This window comes from Podarcis bocagei (genome assembly GCF_964188305.1).
Source record: "Podarcis bocagei genome assembly, chromosome: 7".
Taxonomy (NCBI): domain Eukaryota; kingdom Metazoa; phylum Chordata; class Lepidosauria; order Squamata; family Lacertidae; genus Podarcis; species Podarcis bocagei.
In genome coordinates, this window is record NC_138132.1 from 76,266,331 (window position 1) to 76,285,276 (window position 18,946).

At 45.5% G+C, this 18,946-nt stretch overlaps 1 protein-coding gene and 1 long non-coding RNA gene across 12 annotated transcripts in view; one reads left to right on the plus strand and one right to left on the minus strand.

The window, feature by feature from the left end:
• SAMD11 (sterile alpha motif domain containing 11) overlaps positions 1 to 18,946 on the minus strand; it is a 333,961-nt gene that overhangs the window by 64,768 nt on the left and 250,247 nt on the right. For all 10 annotated transcript variants that reach the window (XM_081201459.1, XM_081201457.1, XM_081201454.1 and 7 more), the window contains one exon: positions 18,189 to 18,313. In XM_081201459.1, coding sequence (XP_081057585.1) covers positions 18,189 to 18,313 — 125 coding nt within the window. The remainder of the gene's footprint in view (positions 1 to 18,188; positions 18,314 to 18,946) is intronic.
• LOC308591190 lies at positions 14,753 to 17,935 on the plus strand. 2 transcript variants are annotated; one of them, XR_014010041.1, is made up of 2 exons: positions 14,753 to 15,001; positions 17,788 to 17,935. It is a non-coding gene; the product is annotated as an uncharacterized lncRNA (long non-coding RNA). The 2 variants fall into 2 exon arrangements; XR_014010042.1 differs by having other exon boundaries at positions 17,794 to 17,935.

Consider the following 18,946-nt stretch of genomic DNA (forward strand, 5'->3'; position numbering starts at 1 on the left):
TAAGAAATGACCAGCAGGTTAAGGGTGTGCAGGTCGGAGCTAAACATTACAAGTTAAGAGCGTTCGCAGATGACTTAGTATTGACTTTGCAAGAGCCAAACACTAGTACGAAAAAGGTATTAGAAATAATACAACAGTTTGGCCAGGTAGCTGGATTTAAGTTGAACAAGCTAAAAACCAAAGTTTTAGGGAAAAACCTAACAGATATGGAAAAGGAGAAATTTCAAGAGGAAACAGGTTTGACTGTGGTCAAGAAGGTTAAATATCTAGGAGTTTATCTAACATCCAAGAATCAGAACTTGTATAAGGACAATTATGAAAAATGTTGGTCAGAAATTAAAAAAGATTTAGAAATATGGTCAAATTTGAAACTGTCAATGTTAGGCCGAATTGCTGTAATCAAAATGAATGTATTGCCTAGAATGCTATTTTTGTTTCAGACTTTGCAGATTATTGATAAGATGGAATGTTTTAAGAGGTGGCACAAAGATATCTCAAAATTTGTCTGGCAGGGCAAAAAGCCCCGAATTAAATTTAAAATACTGACAGATGCTAAAGAAAGAGGGGGTTTTGCCCTGCCGGACCTAAAATTGTATTATGAGGCAGCAGCTTTTTGCTGGCTCAAAGAATGGATGCTCCTCGAGAATACAGACATCTTAGATTTGGAAGGTTTCAATAATGCTTTTGGTTGGCATGCATATCTTTGGTATGATAAAGTTAACAGTGCCTTCAAAAATCACATTGTTAGAAAAGCATTGTTTAATGTTTGGATAAGATATAAAGATCTATTGGAAAACAAAACCCCTAGATGGGTGTCACCAGTGGAGGCCAATGCAGTGAAAAAACTCAATATGGAGGTCGGATGGCCGAAGTATTGGGAAATTTTAGAACAGGATGGAGATAAGTTCAAATTACAAAGTCAGGAGAAATTGAAGCATAAAGTGGAAAATTGGTTCCAATATCGACAAATAATGGAATTTTTTAAACAGGACAGGAAAGTCGGCTTCCAGGTGGAAAAATCAAAATTAGAAACCGAATTGTTAGAATCCAATACTAAGAATTTATCTAGAATGTACAACTTGTTGTTGAAATGGAACACACAGGATGAAACAGTTAAATCGGCTATGATTAAGTGGGCTCAGGATGTTGGACATAACATTATGTCAGCTGACTGGGAATGGTTATGGAACACCGGTATAAAATTTACGGCATGTAATGCCTTAAAGGAAAACATTATGAAAATGGTATACAGGTGGTACATGACCCCAGTCAAGCTGGCAAAAATCTATCATTTGCCCGATAACAAATGTTGGAAGTGTAAAGAGACTGAAGGTACCTTCTATCACCTTTGGTGGACATGCCCGAAGATTAAGGCCTTCTGGGAAATGATCTATAATGAAATGAAAAAGGTACTTAAATGTACCTTTTCTAAAAAACCAGAGGCCTTCCTCTTGGGCATTGTCGGCCAATTGGTGACAAAGAAAGATAGAGCTTTTTTCATGTATGCCACAACAGCAGCAAGAATACTTATCGCAAAGTATTGGAAGACACAAGACCTACCCACTTTGGAAGAATGGCAGATGAAAGTGATGGACTACATGACATTCGCCGAGATGACAGGCAGAATCCGTGACCAACAAAAAGAGACGGTAGAAGAAGAATGGAAAAAATTTAAAAGCTATCTTAAGGACTACTATAAACTTAATGAATGTTAAAATGTCGTAGTTTCCAGAAACAAAGGGGTACAGGGACATAAGGTCAGAGTGTAAGAGAGGACTAAGAGGATAGAGATTGGAAAGTAATAACTGGGAGTTGCTAGTTGAACTATGGACATTGGGATGCAGAGAGGGGGGGTATGGGGAAGTCCCAGAAAGGAGGTTTATGAAAATATGTTTGAAACTATACGTGTATGTTTGTCATTCTTAATGTTTGTCTGTTTTTCTTAAAAATCTTGTAAAACCAATAAAAATTTTATAAAAAAAAAATAATAAGTCCTGTCCCGCTCGGGATGGCGGCGCAGAGCTGCCTGCCCTCCCGGGACTGGTGCACTTCTCCCCATCGCCAGCCCCACAAGCTCGGGGGACAGCGGGGAGGCAGAGCGTGCCTTCCCACTGTTCCCCGACCTGGTTCTTCCAGCCCCGCACCTGGGGGGGGGAAATAATTTTTTTTTCTTTATTTCCCCCCCAAAAAACTAGGTGAGTCTTATGGGCCGGAGCGTCTTATGGGGCGCAAAATACGGTAACTTCTCCCCTTTTCCATATCAGTTTGCGGAAACCCTCATGGAAAATCCACCACCGTTTTAGTGCACGTTTTTCCTATTGTGCACATTTACATGTGCACACATTTTTGCAAGGGGATTTCCCGTGATGTGATGCAATTTTTGCACATTCTTTTGACTAATACATGCATTTTATGCACCCTTCGCATCATGACTTGGCTGGAGGACTGCACAGAGAAATTGGGAAAAGTGCAAACTTCTAAGGGTGGCTGTGTTTTGGCTTCTGTCTGGTTTTCGGAAAGCACATGATTTGGGAGATACTTCTTTTAATGTGAACTTAATCAAATTCCTCCCTCATCCCTGCTAACAACTGAGATGCTGACAACGAACTTTTTGTTCTTGTTTTTATTATGCATTTTGTGTTTTTATGTTGTGTTTCACCCTGAAATCTACAAATGAAGAGTGGTATACTCAAGTACTATTTTTTTTTTTTTTAAGGCCAGTCTGAAGCTTAGCCTCTATGGGAAACAGGTGAGTATGAGAGCCAGTGTGGTCTAGTGGTTAAGAGCAGTGGACTCGTAATCTGGTGAATCGGGTTCGATTCCCCGCTCCTCCACATGCAGCTGCTGGGTGACCTTGGGCCAGTCACACTTCTCTGAAGTCTCTCAGCCCCACTCACCTCACAGAGTGTTTGTTGTGGGGGAGGAAGGGAAAGGAGAATGTTAGCCGCTTTGAGTCTCCTTCGGGTAGTGATAAAGCGGGATATCAAATCCAAACTCTTCTTTGGGGTATTTCTCCCTGCCTTGCAAGCTTGGATTCTCCCGAACCTGGACATCCCGCTGGCCGGTACGTGCAACACACTTGCCCCTAGAAACGGCATCCATGACAACAGTACGGTTTTTGCCCTATGCCCCACCAGCATGGGGCTGGCTTCCACCCTCCCTAAACCGTAAAAGAACAATGGACCGGCAGGTGAAAGGCGCCCAGTTGGAGTTTCATGCCACAGCATGCAGTTGGCTCTGCCCTTTGCCGGCAGGAATCAGCGGAACAAAGGGAGAGAGGGGGGGAAAGGTCATGGGAATTACAGGGTGTAATTTAAACAGAGGGCAAGCCATCAGCACTTGGGGAGGGGGTGAGAAGGAAAAGTGCTTGGAGCCTAGAGACTCAGGAGCCAACATCTGACTGGTTAGTTTAAAATCACTGTGCAATGTCCTGCAACCGGCAGACCCTCGTTGGGTCTTGCTGCCCCTGCTGGGCTCCTCTACCCACAGTAAGAAGGGACGCCTTAGGTGTGTTTTCCCCTCCTAATATAGGAACTCCTCCCCCGCCCCACAGTCTGCAAAACGCCACATGCATTTTCACTCCTAAAATAGGCTCAATGACGCTAGTCCCTATGGGAGTGCCATAGCCTGCAAAATGCCCAAGGTAAATTTTCAGTACTAAAATAACCCCAATGACGTTAGTCCCTGTGGCAAGTTCCCTTCCTCCACCCCCCCAAAGTCCCACAGCCTGCAAAATGCATTGTGAGTTTTCACTCCTAAAACAGCCACAATGACGCTAGTCCCTATGGGAGGTTTCCCCACAGTCCCTTAGTCCGCAATATGCCCTTGGTGTGGTTTCATTCCTAAAATAGCTTCAGTGGTGCTAGCCCCTATGGGAGGTTTTCCCCAGTCCTATTGCCCTCAAAAAGCTTTGGGTGTTTTCACCCAAATATGTTAGTCCTTAATGGGATGTTTTCTCCACCTTCCCAGCCCATCGTTCTCCACAACTCCCATCAGCCTCAGCAAGGATGGCCAAGGATGGCTGGAGCTGTAGTTCAGAAACATCTGAACATTAAAGTTTTTTCAATATTGTTATAAACTTCTGTGATATCTCTTTATGGTACAGCAATATATAAATATTTTTAATAAATAAATTAACACCTGTAGTTCGGCAACATCTGCTCTAGATGAAATGAAGTAGACTATAAAACATTAAAAACATACACAACACAAAATACTAAAGAAACAATGCAACCAGTTAAAAAAAGAATCAACACTGGTAGAACTGTATAACAACAAGAACCTCAAATGCAAGTTTAAGCAGAATCAGAGAAAAGGTATCAAGCAAGCCTTTACACTATAGCATTCCACAAATTGTGGAGGGAGCCACCACCAAGGAGGCTCTCGCTGCTAACTTGTGCTTCAGAATGTTTACAAGCACAAACAGCATCAAAAGCAGAATGGCAGATAACCACCCCAATATCACCATGAGCTCAAATCTTAATGAAAGCACCACAAATAGAACATCTGGAGAGAGCTGAAATGGTGAAGGAAAGCCTTCTCAGAGAGAAGTGTTTCACTTTGTACATCAACATTCTGGAGAAGACAAATTGTTAGGAAATGAGCAATTTGAAGACATTAAGGGCTCTGCCAGACTGATGTTTCATTACTGGTATATTCTGAAACATGTTCTTGACAGAGTAATGGTGCATTAGTGATGGATTTATCGTGCTTTTGTTCTGTGATGCTTCCACATTATTGCCATCCGACGGAGCTAAAGTGCAACAAATATAGGACAAAAATAAACCAGACTATTTGTGGATAAAAAGTAATGAAATTTCAGCAGTGAGTTACAGGATACGCACTGATTGGAAATGAAGCGCAATGTGACAGGCGCAAACAGTATTGAAAAAAGGATTGTGTGTGACTGCCCTGATAGCATCAAGAGCACAAATCATCATGAATGTGCAATAAAAAGGATAACCCGAGGGGCCCTGATTCCCAAGGTGTGGTTTTATTACACAAGCAGCTTTGAGACGCCTCCTCCAAAGTCCCTTCGGAGAAACACAGCAGAGGCGGGGATGGGGGTGGCTTGCTTTCACAGCCTCCTCCACTGCACACCTATAACGAGGCCGTTTACAAGGAGAGGTGTGCAGACATGCCCTGCAAAATTCATTTTTACAGCCTGTGTCGGGTCATAAAAAGGTGGTAAAAATTCATAGTATGGAAAACAAGCCCAGCTGTTCATCTTTGTGGTGGAAGAAAGAGATCCGGGTTCATTTTGCAGATGATGCATGCATAGAGGACAGTGCTTGGGCGAGTGGCTGGGGGTCTCTTACTCTCACTTGTGTGTATGCCAGTCTCAAATGCTTAAGATACACGCCTAGTGTCAGTGCCAAGCTAACCAGGCCTACCTTGCAGGCTACGCATGAATGAAGACTGTGCTTGGGAAGTGGGTAGGGTTTTCTCTTTCTCGTTACAAAATAATGTATCTGTACAGTTCAAAAGCATGCCCAAAAGTGCTAGTAGATAAATAGGTACCACTCCTGTGGGAAGGTAAATGATGTTTCTGTGCGCTGCTCTGGTTTCGCTGCTCCGTTGCGCCAGAAGCGGATTAGTCATGCTGGCCACGTGACCCGGAAAAACTGTCTGCGGATAAATGCCAGCTCCCTCAGCCTATAGAGCGAGGTGAGCACCGCAACCCCGGAATCGTTCGCGACTGGACTTAACTGTCAGGGGTCCAATTTTTTACATGTAAGTATTGTATGGTTAAGACACAGGCCTGGTGTCAATGCCACACTTAACCATGGCTGAATTTGCACAAGCTATGCATATGTAGAGGATGGTACTTGGGTGTGTGATAGAGTCTCTTTTACTCTTATCATTTCAAAATGATTTTTGTGTATATGTAGGCACCAATGTCATGCTCGGTGTTAATGTCATGCTAACCAGGGTTTACTGCTCCCCCACAACTCAACCTCAGCTTGCAGGCCTGTTTCATGCCCTGGTTAAGAAAGGAACTTCGGCTAGCATTAATCCCTGGCATCTCCAAGTAAAGCTAGTGATGTCCTCCTCTCTGAAACCCTAGAGAGCTGCGGTTGGTCAATGTAGATGGGTCAATGGTCTGATTTGATATAAGGCAGCTTCCTATGTTCCTAATCTAGAGAAAGGGTTGTAGCTCACTGGCAGAGCATCTGCTTTGCATGCAGAAGGTCTCAAATTCAACCCCTCACATCTCCAGGTAGGCCTGGGAAGGTCCCTGGTCTGAAACCCTTGACAGCCACTGTCAGGCAGTGTATAGAATGGTACGCTGGATGGATCCATGGTCTGACTCTGTACAAGGGCAGTTTCTTATGTTTCTCTGTAACAAAGCAGATCTCGAAAGCCTGAAGTTTTCTCTTCCCGCCATACAGTACATGAGAATCTCTTTTTCCCTGAGAAACTTACAGCCAGTCCATGTGCTCACTATCATGTTCTGAGGACACAACAAAGCCAAGAAGGAACTAAGGTGAAAACTGTTTAGAAAGAAGACCTCGTCCTTTAGTCCACAGGCATTTCAAGGTTGATTCATTTCCTCAGGGTCAAGAGTTCATAAATAAATCAAGGCGGTTGGAAGGGGCTCACTGAGCATTCACAGACTGAAAACATCCTGAGTTTCAAATGTTCATAAATTTGTTTAATCCAAGGCAGTTGGAATATGCTCATCTCTATATTATGCTCATGGTTTCTGATTGCCTTTCTGACAATTTTGGTTTCTTCTTCTCAGTTTCGCATTTTTCCAATATGCAGTTCAGTTCTCCACTTTTCCACATCAATTTGTGGTTTATTTATTTTAAAAGTCCTCCTGAAAATTCACCAGCAGTTTAGTATGATTTCTCCTAATATACACCTTTTTGCAAGGAGCGTTTGATTTATGGTATTTCTATGCTGCTTTCCATTCAAATCAATCTCAAAGCGGCTTAAGAACAATAAACAAAAATAACATGATAGAACATCACAAATACAGCATAAATCAAATAATATAATTAATGAACTATCAATAAAACACTAACAATCTATAAAACAATAACGAAGTAGCAACTAAAAATAAACATCACAATTAGCAAAAGTAATATTATATGATGAACAAATCAATACAGTCCAATATACATGCATTTGCAAAGCAACTTCCCCTAATATAATGCATATTTGTCCGCTATTTTCATTAATGTACTCATTTTTATGCACACTTTTATTCATTTTCGTACACATTACTTGGCTGGAAAACTCCACTGCAAAATTCAGAGAGGTATGACTTTTGCACAGTTGGCTGTGTTTCAGTTTGCATATTTTTTCCGGAAAGTCTGAGTGAAGAGAAGTTTGCCTTTGAATGCACACTGAATAGAATTTCTCCCCCATCCTTACTTTCAGGGAAGGGCCCAGATTCCCTGACACTAAATGAACTGTGCTGCGTGAAAGAGTACTTTCTTTTGTCTGTACTGAATCTTCCATAATTCAGATTCATTGGATGGCCACAAAGTTCAATACTATCAATGGGAGAAAAACTTACCCACTTTCTTCTCACAATGCTTGATTTTACACACCTTTTACTTGTCCCCAGGGACCAAAATGTGTGGTTATACAAACCAGAAACAGTGCATTCTTAGCACACGATTAGAGAAGAAAAAGTGGGGTCCCCAAGCTTTGAAGTACAGTGGGAATGGGGAACCTCAAGCGTGGGGGCCAAATCCCTGTCCATTTGGCCCTTGTGACTCTCCTCGGGCAATAAACCCTCCCAAGTTATTCTCCTCAGCAGCCTTGTTTTTTACACACACACGCACACAGTGTTTTTTGCCTTGAAATCTGATAAAGACTCTTGCTCGCCTGGATAGAGAAGGCTGTGTGTGTGCAAACTAGCCTACTGTACAAAGATGAAATTCCCATTTGTTGCTCTGCCCATTTTTGCCTGGCACTAGCCTGTGGCCCCCAGAAGGAAATGTGTCCCTTGGAGTGAAAAAGGTTCCCTTCTCCCTACCCCTGCCTTACTTGGAGCTCTGCCAGTACTACCACCTTAGACCCATTACTCGTCTCCATGGAGAAGAACGAGGCCAGAGCCACTGAACTGACGCATCCTCAGATACCCGGCCTGACAGTTTGGCGATGACCATGACCATTTCGTTTTGTCAGGGCCTCGGCCTTTTCTGCACCACTTTGAAGGCGGCAGCAAAGAGATAGCAGCTTCCAGGGGAGCAGGCAGCAGGAGCCGTGCCCTGAGCGTCGCTTAAACGTCCGACCGCACTCATTCAGCCCCCACCGGCCCGTGACAGGCTTTGACAGCCAGACTCCTTAATTCCTTTTTCTTATTCCCTTAATCTGTCATCTTTATCAGGCCGGGGAAGTGCCAAGCAGCGTGCAGGAGCCCCAGCCCCGATCAATCTCCACATTACAGCTGACAGAATGGTGCTAATAACTTATTGATCTCGTGTTTGCCGAGCCCCGCCGGGGCCAAAAAGACTGCCATTGATTGGCTTGAGGGAAAAGGAACCTCTCGGGCTGAGCGCCGAGCGGAAAGCCTTCAAATTGTCTTCTTCCCAAGGAGCTCAAAGACAGAGTGAGGGGAGGCGAAAGGGAAGGTAGGTGGGAGAGGAGGGAGAGATGGGAGAAAACTCTCTCTCACACACACAGTAGTTTCGGGGTTGAGAAAATAATGGGGAGAAAAGATGGGAAAGGAGAAAATTAGAGGCAATATTTTGTAATAAGGGAGCCACTAGATTCGTGGAGGGGAAGCCTGGCAATGGCTACTAGTGGGAACGGCTATTTTCTCCCCCACTCTTATCAGAGGCAGTATGCCTATGAATGACTGTTGCTGGGAATTGCAAATGCTATTGTGCTCAGGTCTGGTTTGGGAGCTTCCCCTGGGGATCTGGTTGGCAACTGTTGAGAACAGGGTGCTAGACCGTGATGGACTTTTGTCCTGATCCAACAGCCCAGCTCTTCTTATGGTCTTATTCAGTATACCCTCCTAGGCTTACTTTAAAAGGCAGTTACACAACTTTATAGAGGGGAAGGCTAGCACCTGGCTATAGGCCACTGTGGTCCTGTTCCACCTCCGCTGTTGGGTGGCAGTATACCCATGAAGTTTGTGGGAATTTCAGGTGGGGAGACTGTTCATTGGGGCACTGTGAGGACAGGATATGCTGAGCAAGATGGGCCCTTGACTTGATCCAGCACAGAACTTCTTATGCTTCTAGGACTTTGGTATGTTTGACACACAAATGTGTGTGACATGGAGGAATCACTACAAGATGAGTTTCTCCCTCAGTACTCAAGGTAAAACTTGACTTATCAAAGTCCACCCCACCTCTCACAGGCAAGTGGCAGGTTTGAGGAGGCTCTTGAGATGTGATGGGACCACCTCTTGAGGTTCCCTGGGGATGGGCAGTCTTGTTTTGTGGTATGTTAAGAGTGGCTCCCTTCCATTTTTTAGCTGCTATACAGAGTGCCATCTCTTCTCCAGGCATCCACCATTTTGTTTTCCATCCATGATGACTTGGGGACATTTCTAGTCCCACCTGGAGATGGTACCCAAGACACCTTCTGCATTCAAAGCAGACAATCTACCACCAAGCTACGGCCCTTCCCTTAAGACACAGGAAGCTGCCTAATACTGAGTCAGACCACTGGGACCATCCAGCTTAGTGCCGCCTACACTGGCTGGCAGCAAGTCATTGGGATTTCAGGCAGGCAACATTACCAGCTGTAGCTGGAGATGCTGGGGATTGAAGCCAGGACCTTCTGGACGCAAAGCAGGTGCTCTACCACTGAGCCACAGCCCTTCCCCATAGCGGAGAAAGTGGGGAGAGAGAGAAATGCAAAACACAAGAAAATGGAAGAACAGAATTCTAGAAGTGAAGTGTGAGGAGGAAGGGAGGGAAGGGAAGCCAGGAATGAGTGACTGGGAAATTGAAAATGGGTGGTGGTGATTTGCACTGCAAAGTCTCCCCTGAGTTCTTAATTGGTTGGGCTCTTCCCCACCCCCACGATGCAGCTGCTCCCTGGCCAATTAGTTTCCCACTGCTAGAGAGAGAGAGCACAGCATCCACAGTGGAACAACAAGTCCTCCTGGCAGCCTGTTCAATACCTCTCTTTTGCAACTGCGGAGGGGAGCAGGTCCCTGGTTAATTTATGAGCTGTGCGGTCACATTACCGGCTTAACCCTTACATCTCAGCGGCCTTCAGGCGCGCCAGCGGACTGGGCCCCCCTTGCTCAACTTCAGCATGTCACGATGTCAAGTCCATCCAGAGGAGCAAAGGAAGCTTTCTCATGCAGAGGCATAACCACAAAAAAGTGCTGGAGGCACAGAATGCAAGAAAAATGAGAAAGGATAAGGTTCTTAAAGTGCCCCTTCCCAAGTTTATTGTAGCTGTTAATGCCCGACACTCAGCTGCATGTGACTAGGGAACAAAATTCAACGTATTCCCGCAACCCGTACTGTTTTAACATAAGGAGCTGCTCCAGAAGAAGGAAAACTTTTAATTACAATAAACTTTAAAGGTAATGGGACTCCTGATCGTTAGGTCCAGTCGTGGACAACTCTGGGGTTGCGGCACTCATCTTGCTTTACTGGCCGAGGGAGCCGGCGTACAGCTTCCGGGTCATGTGGCCAGCATGGTGAACCAGAGCAGTGCACGGAAACACCGTTTACCTTCCTGCCGGAAGGTAGACCTATTTATCTACTTGCACTTGGACGTGCTTTCAAAATGCTAGGTTGGCAGGAGCAGGAACCGAGCAACGGGAGCTCACCCCGTCGCAGGGATTCGAACCACCGACCTTCTGATTGGCAAGCCCTAGGCTCTGTGGTACTTTTGACAAAAACCCTGTTGTCTTTCTGGTTTTCTTATACTTGGATGGCTTTATAATAAGATTATGGCCCATCTAGTTTAGTACTACACATACTGGCAGCAGCTGTCCAGGGTATCAGACAGGGTGCCTTTGCCCAGCATACAACATTCCAAGAACCTCTAAAGAAAACTGGTAGCTGAAGAATCAGCAGGCATGAACATTCCTCTCCACTTGTATTCCATGACTGGGCGTCTGCCCAATTTGATCAAAGGCAGCGCTCCGTGAGCAGAGAGATAATAACTCAGGTTATCAGATGATAACCGCTATTATGTGAATAACTCCATATGCCAATTCACCCGTGCTCTAGGAGAGGAAAGCAAGGAAGCGATCTGCTTATATGAAGGAAGCAATTTGCTTGAAAATGTTTCCCAGCCTCTTAGGATCCCAGATTCAAGAAAACCAAAACAGCGTGGAAATTGATCGTCCTGCCAGTTTGAAGAAGAGGGGGTGGGAAACCACAGACTAAGTAACTGGGGAGGGGGCAATTTAAACCACCCCCATCCTCAGTTTAAACAAACACCAGCCACAAGAGGGTGGAAAGGCTGTCAATGGTTCTCCTCTTCAAACAGCTCTTCCTTTTGCAGCAAAAAAGGCAGCAATGACTGCCTGAGATGCTTGACCGGGAAGGAGTTGGCTTTCTGCTCAATTTCATGTGATGAGCAATCAGTTATAGGTTTTCTTTTAAATTAAAAAATAATAATAATTAAATCGGGAAGGTGCAGTCAGGTAGTAAAGCAAAAATCATCCTTTCACCTCCCAATTTGCTCCTTTATCCTCTGGGATCACAGAAGAGGAAAGGGCAGTAGCCCAGTGGTAAAACACCTGCTTTGTATCCGGAGGGATGCTGCCAGTCAGTGTAGGCAACACTAGCTAGATGGGCCAAGGATCTGTCTCAGTATAAGGCAGTTTCCTATTTCTTATGTGAAGGGCTGTAGCTCAGGGGTAAAAGGGAGTTACAGTAGAGCGAGACTTGTTTGAGAAAACAAGGACGGTTAAAATCTGAGTTATGAATTGAACAATAGCGAAGAACGCAGAGACTGTAATGAGGGCAAAAATCTCAAGTTATCTGGAACATGGGGAGTCCCCTTTTGAAATGTTTTATAATTGGAATATATAATTCTGGTATTATTATTGTTGTATTTTGAAATGATTTGATTGGATTTGTCATTAATTGGAGGATTTTATTGAAAATGAATTTAAAAAAATTACCAAAAAAAAAAAAAAAAGAGAGAGAGAGCACATGCTTTGCATGCAAAAGGTCCCTTAAGACATTGGAATATAGAAAGCTGCCTTACCAAGTCAAACCATTGAGTAAATCTAGCTTAGCACTGTACTGGCACAGTCCTTCCGGGTCTTCAGATAGGAACTTCTCCCAGCCCTACCTCAAGATGCTGGGGATTGAATCTGGGACCTTCTGCATGCAAAGCAAATGCTCCAGCCGCTATGCTATGCTATGCTATCCAGCCAGGCATCAACCACAGCCCATAACAGACTCTGCGCTCCTAATACACTCTTCTATGGGGTCTCCTCTGACATCTTCACACAGCTCTAGGTCCCATCCTGCCAGAACTGTACTTCATGCTCCCCGCATGCTCTGATGCCCGTGTGCCCAGCACTGACAACGTTCAGAAGTTCAAATAAATAATTTGGAAAGCTGTTTCCATTTGGAAAGCCAGTGAACCAGATCCTGGTAACAGAAAGCAAAAATAAACTTAAAAATGGCACCACGTCATCCCCTTTAGCCATTGAAGTCAAAGTCACTGGTTTTGGAGAAGTGAAAAGTTATCTAAACAAAAATCTTGCAGTAATGTTACTGTGCCATATCCCACCCCTTCCATGTTGCTTCATTTCTTTCCTTCCTATGATAATCACATGAGCGATCTCAACCAATCAGCAACCATAGGCTCAGGGTTAATGATGTAGGATCCCATGGGGGATGGCTAATAATAAGAGTCAAGACTAGGAATAGGGAGATTCCAATACAGTGGTACCTCGACTTACATACGCTTCAGATTACATACACTTCAGGTTACAGACTCCGCTAACCCAGAAATAGTACCTTGGGTTAAGAACTTTGCTTCAGGATGAGAACAGAAATCGTGCTTCGGCAGCGCGGCGGCAGCAGGAGGCCCCATTAGCTAAAGTGGTGCTTCAGGTTAGGAACAGTTTCAGGTTAAGAACGGACCTCCGGAACGAATTAAGTACTTAACCCGAGGTACCACTGTATTCCCATAATTTTGCTCACAGGATGGTTTTGAGGAGAAAATGTGGGAGGCAAGAATCATGTAGGACGTGCTGATCTCCTTAGTGGAAAGCTGAGAAACATAGGTCACATCTGTGCCATACATTTGAAGCACTATTATACCTCTGGGAACTGTAGCTCCGTGAAGCCAGCACCCTAATCAAGCAACTTTTCCCAGGATTCTCAACTACTGTTAAAATGGTATCATAGCACTTCAAACATGTGGTGTGGATGCAGTCGTAGTGAATCGGGACGATGTCATGATTCTATACAGCCAACCAGATCAGGCTGCAGAATAACATCACTGAGAGCGATCAAGGGTGAGGGCAACTTAAAACAAGGCAAACAAAGAAACAGTTCAACATGGAATTCTGAAAAAGACAATGGAAACCAAAGGCAGTTTTTTGGGAGGTACCCAAAGCATTTGGGGTGAGAGCAGGGCGGTGAGAAGAGAAAAGAGCAAATAGTTTTGAGTCAGCCACAGGAAGAAACTAAAAGACCCCAGGGCTAGAGCATTCCCTACGGACACACGCAAGCCGATCAGCTCCTTCTTTTGACAGGCGCTGTCTTCATAAGCTTCCCACCCCCTCCTCCTCTTCCGCCAGCCGCCCATCTTCGCTTTTGCATGCCCTGGCAGAGTGAATTAGCCAAACTGGATAGAAAGGATTGGATTTGTTTACAGACACGCAGCAAGCTTCTCAGGGAGGCTCTAAGTCTGTGTTTGATGTGCAAACCTCCAGCTTTGCCGCCATGCCTTTGTCAGGCGGACCCCGGCTCCTGCGCTCATCCCTTTGTGTGTCGCTCTCAATTAAGATTAAAAAGGGCCTTATGCCATCATCCTCCCTTCTCGCACACAGAGAAAATCCCTTTGTGGCAAGAGAGCAGCACCTTGTAGGCAGCTTCGCATTTATCTGATCTGTGGGGGGGGGGGCGCAGCGGCACAAAGAGTGGCGGGAAGCCGGGGAGCGGCGGCGGGGGGAGTCGGTACAACTCAACCATTAGAACAATTGCAAATCCTACCACTGCAAGGGGGGGGGGGGATAGAGCACAGATCCTGCAATGAATTAATTAAGAGCAAATTACATTTTTTTAAAAAAAGATCAGTGGTCTTTTTTTGCATTCGTCTGCTGCAGAACTGTGGGAAGGGGACAACATCAGTAGCCGTGGACTGCAGACATAAAAATAACAGGAGTGTAGATACACAAGATAGACTAAGGCTGGGCTTTTTGCAGTCCGAGGGCCACATTCTCTTCTGGATAACCTTCCAGGGGGCCACATGACAGCGGTGGGCAGAGCCAGAGGCAAATGTTGGGTGGAGCAATGAATGTCAACATTACCTTTACATAGCAGGCTAATTTCCTGGGAGGGGAGGGAGGGAGGGAGGGAGGAGGCCAGAGGGGGTGGCACCCAGAGAACTCACTCGAAAATCCGAATGTGCCTAATAAAAGTTGGAGACTCCTGCCTTATGTGGTATAAAAATTCACCTGCTACAACAGGCATAGGCCAACTCGGCCCTCCAGATTTTTGGGACTACAACTCCCATCATCCCTAGCTAATAGGAACAGTGGTCAGGGATGATGGGAGTTGTAGTCCCAAAAACATCTGGAGGGCTGAGTTTGCCTATGCCTGTTCTACAACATGGACAGAAGTATTTTGCAGAATGCAGGTAGGGCTATACCAGGTGACTTCATCCTATTATTAGTTTTGTGGGCAGCAAACCCTACTAAGCAGCATTTGCAAGAGGTGAAGCAACAGCAGAGGATCGGCTACAATTATCGTTTTTACCATATATCCCATCCAGGGATCTTCAGGCAAGTGACCCCCCTCTCCTGAAGCCACAGCTCCTCTTTGCAAGACCTATGAACTGCTGCACGACTCATGAGTAGCAGCCGCCGCCAGTGAGTCCTCTGTGGCAACCATGCAGTGCTTTACAGTTAAAGAGCACTCGAGTACACTTGAGTACATAATATGACAATGCACTCAGTTCTCAAAAGCGAGTGCTATTTGCTTTACGTAACACTTATTCTCTAAGCCATGCTCTGCTTGAGAGGGAGGAGGAGAGGTGGTACAGTGGCGACTTAAAATACTGAGGGGTTGTGTCCAATGAGGGCTTACTCAAGAGTAGACCCACTGAAATGAATGGACCCAGGTTAGGACTAGAATTGGACACAACCCTGGAAAATTGGGCTGGGAATCTGGGGAAGAGGGGGGGGGATTTGATTCAGATAGCACTTTAAAGGTGAATCTACTCCATTTGAACTTTCCAAAACAATACACAAACCAAAACACAACCACTCCTTGAAATTCACACCACTCCCAATTTTGCACTGCCAGTTCTCCAGCCAAGTAATAAGTTAAAAAAGAGAGAGCATGCGCTAAGGTGAAGTGCCTAGATATGTGTCAAGAAAATTGTAAAGTTCATAGCCCCCCGAGATCTCACTGTAATATGTGGAAATATTTTTTGGAGTGATCTGTAATAATTTGATTTGATATTTTTAAGCGAAGTGGTTGATGTGTTGCGAGTTATGTTGTTTTATGTGTGATGGGGAAAATGGAAATTAATAATAATAGTAATTTAAAAAGGTAATGCCTAGATAAAGTCACTCCCCACCACTACCAATCATACTTTGAACAGAGGATATGACTCTGCTGGCAAGGTAAATACAAGAAAGTGATCTGATATAAGGACTCCTTCCTTACATAGTTGCATTTGCATGAATGTCTGCACAGCAGTTGGGGTCTGAACCACCAGCCATTTCCCCCACCTAAAATGTTGCCTTGATTAATTATGATTTAGTCTGTATTGTTTGACTATATTTGTTTCTTTTTGGAAAATACAATAAAAATCCATTAATTAAAAAAACGTGAAACCAACACACAAAAATACACTATATTGGCGAACATAGCTTTGGAAAAAATGTGTCCATATTAGGAAAAAGTGCATACAAAAATTGGGCAAAAGTCGCTCTCTCAAAGGCTGATGAATTTTCATGTGCCCCCCCCTTTTAAAATGGAAACAGACACAGAAATGTAGAGAACTAAAGATTGTAAAAATGAGAGACTGAGACAAATAGATTCCAACATCCTTAGCTGAGAGACAGGCTGGGATGTTTTACTCAGTTACGCTCAGTGGTTTAATTTAGTCTTGACCTGAGCCGATTTCATCAGCGAGGCAATGTTTGAAGGAGTTTAACAGTGCAGCCCCCCAGCCCCCTTCTTAACACAGCACAATCTCACCTCTGCATTCTTGCAGAGAGAGCAAAGCCAAGCCCCAGCGATAATTATAATAAATCTTTTGGTGCTGGGCAGCGAGCGCACGCCTAGCCCTGCTCCATGATTAAGAGATCCCTGTAATACCTTACGGTCCCCAGTGGGCTGGGCAGAGCGGGGTCTAGCTAAGCATTGCATCAAACAAGTTAAGAATATCTCAATCATTAAGCGGCAACCCACGGCAGCTCCGAGCGCAATCAATGGAGCAATTAGATTTTATCAGCACCTGCTTCCCTCCCCCCTCCCCCCAGGCCTCTCCTCTCACATGTGCTGGCTAGGCAGAAGTCCAAGTTATACCTACCTGCCCTCTGTGAAAAGACAAGGTACAGCACCAGATTTATGCTTCCATTTAAGAACATAAGAAGAGCCTTGCTGGATCAGACTGGGGGCTCATCTACTCCAGCCTCCTGTTCCCACAGAGGCCAAAGGAAAGCCCACAAGCAAGACCTTAATATAGTACCAACTCTCCTGCAGTTTGCAACAACTGATATTCAGAAGCACACTGCCTCTAACACCGGAGGTAAAACACAGCCCACAGGGTTAGCAGCCATTGATACCTGTCTCCTCCATGAATTTGTCTAATCCTCTTTTAAAGCCATCCTAGTTGGCCATTGTTGCTTCTTGTAGGAAACAGCTCCGTGCTGCTTGAACAAGTACTTCCTTTGCTCTGTTTTGAATCTTCCAGCAGCTTGGGGAACCTATATAGTCGTACTTAGGGTTACAAACCTTACTTCTGAGTACGCACAGATTCCATTCTAAGGGCCTAAACGCTCTTTCTCAGCTCAACCAACCTCACAGTGCTTGCTATGAGGATACAACAAGGGGCAGACTATGTACACCACCATTCACAGCTCCTTGAGGATACAAGGAATACAAACGTCCTAAATAAAGTTATTTAGGAGATTGCTGCAGCCTTGGACCCCAGCACACATCCCTGTTTCCCTGCCTCTCTGGATCCTTACCAGTTACCTCAATGGTTCCCTCCCCCTATCTTCAAGGCCTACTTATGTTCTGAGCAACCAGTTCCTAAGAACACAGCAAGCTGCCTTAACCTGAGTCAGACCTTTGGGTCCATCCAGCTCAGTATTGTCTACACCGAACAGCAGCAGCTTTGTGGGGTTTTAGATAGGGGGGCGTTCCCAGCCCTACCTGCAGATGCTGGGGATTGAACCAGGGACCTTTTGGCTGGCAAGGCAGACGCACTGCTGTGAGCTACAGCCCCTTCCTTCACCGGCTGCTTACAAAAATAAATAAAGGCTCACAACAGAGCCGCCATCTATCCAATAGCCTCACTTGTTGATTGATGCACCATCGCCCTTTCAAAAGCCAGCCCATCTCTTTCCCACCAACGCTGTCAATGAGAGGAAGGATCAGCAGAAGATACAACCGACCTGTCTTTCATTCTCTCCCTCAGCAGAAGACAAGCCGGAGCCTGCTAAACCCCACAAAAGGTCAGACCGCAGCATAAAGTCGAGGCAGCCACTCAAGCAAGGGGGCCGGCGGAGATGGAGGCACCGCGCGACAAGCTTCTGATTAATGCAATTACAAACCCAACCAAGGTCTCTTTCTGCTTCACTGCGTGCTTACCCACCCCCTTCCCCACCCGCAGGCCTCTTCGCTTCTCTGGCGGAGCATGCTCTGAACACGCAGGCCTCCACATCACAGGATAAACACCAAGGAGAGGCTCAGAATGGCCCAGGTGAGGGTCAAAAGAAAAAATCACCTTCCCAGGTCTGGGGCAGCAGCCAAACATTTGGGGGTGGGGACAAGGCATGGGGCAAGGAGGGAGAAGAAGAGGTGAGCCAGAAAGCTTACCTGCTGCCCCCAAGCCAACATCCAAGCTGCTTCTCTTGAATTCGCACCGGCTCTGGGTCTCTGGCATAACGAGCTGGCGACTCTGGTGGAGGTTGGAGATGAAGGAAGTGAGTTCGTTGTCCCGGCTGTGGAAGGGAGAAGAAGCGTTTCACTTACACAGCCAATTGCTAGCAAGCTTCTCCTGAGGCTCTTTTACCTTAACTGCCCTCCCCCCACAAGCCAGCCCTATGATACCCAAAGACCTCCTCCGAATGTCCATTTGGGGTCATTTGTGCTCATGGTGCTATCGAGGGAGTCACATGCAATCTTGCTTTTGCTACTGTTTATGCCTACAGTTTTTTGGGGGGTGGTCATACCGCTATCCTTCCAGGCAGTGCAGATTTTGTAACATTCTGTTGAAATACTGCAACTGATCTGCTTTGTTTTGGTCGCTCTTTTGTTGCACCACAGCCCCTCCAGACAACAATAATATGGTAGAGTTGATGGAAGCGTCACAGAACTAATAAAGGAGAATAAATTTGCCACTAATGCATTATCCTTGTATCAAGAACATGTTGCAGAATACCGTATTTTTCGTCCTATAGGACGCACTTTTTCCCCTCCAAAAATGAAGGGGAAATGTGTGTGCGTCCTATGGGGCGAATGCAGGCTTTCGCTGAAGCCTGGAAAGAGAGAGGGGTCGGTGCGCAGCGACCCCTCTCGCTCTCCAGGCTTCAGGAGAGCCGCAGCGCCAGCCCCACAAGGTCGGGGGACAGCGG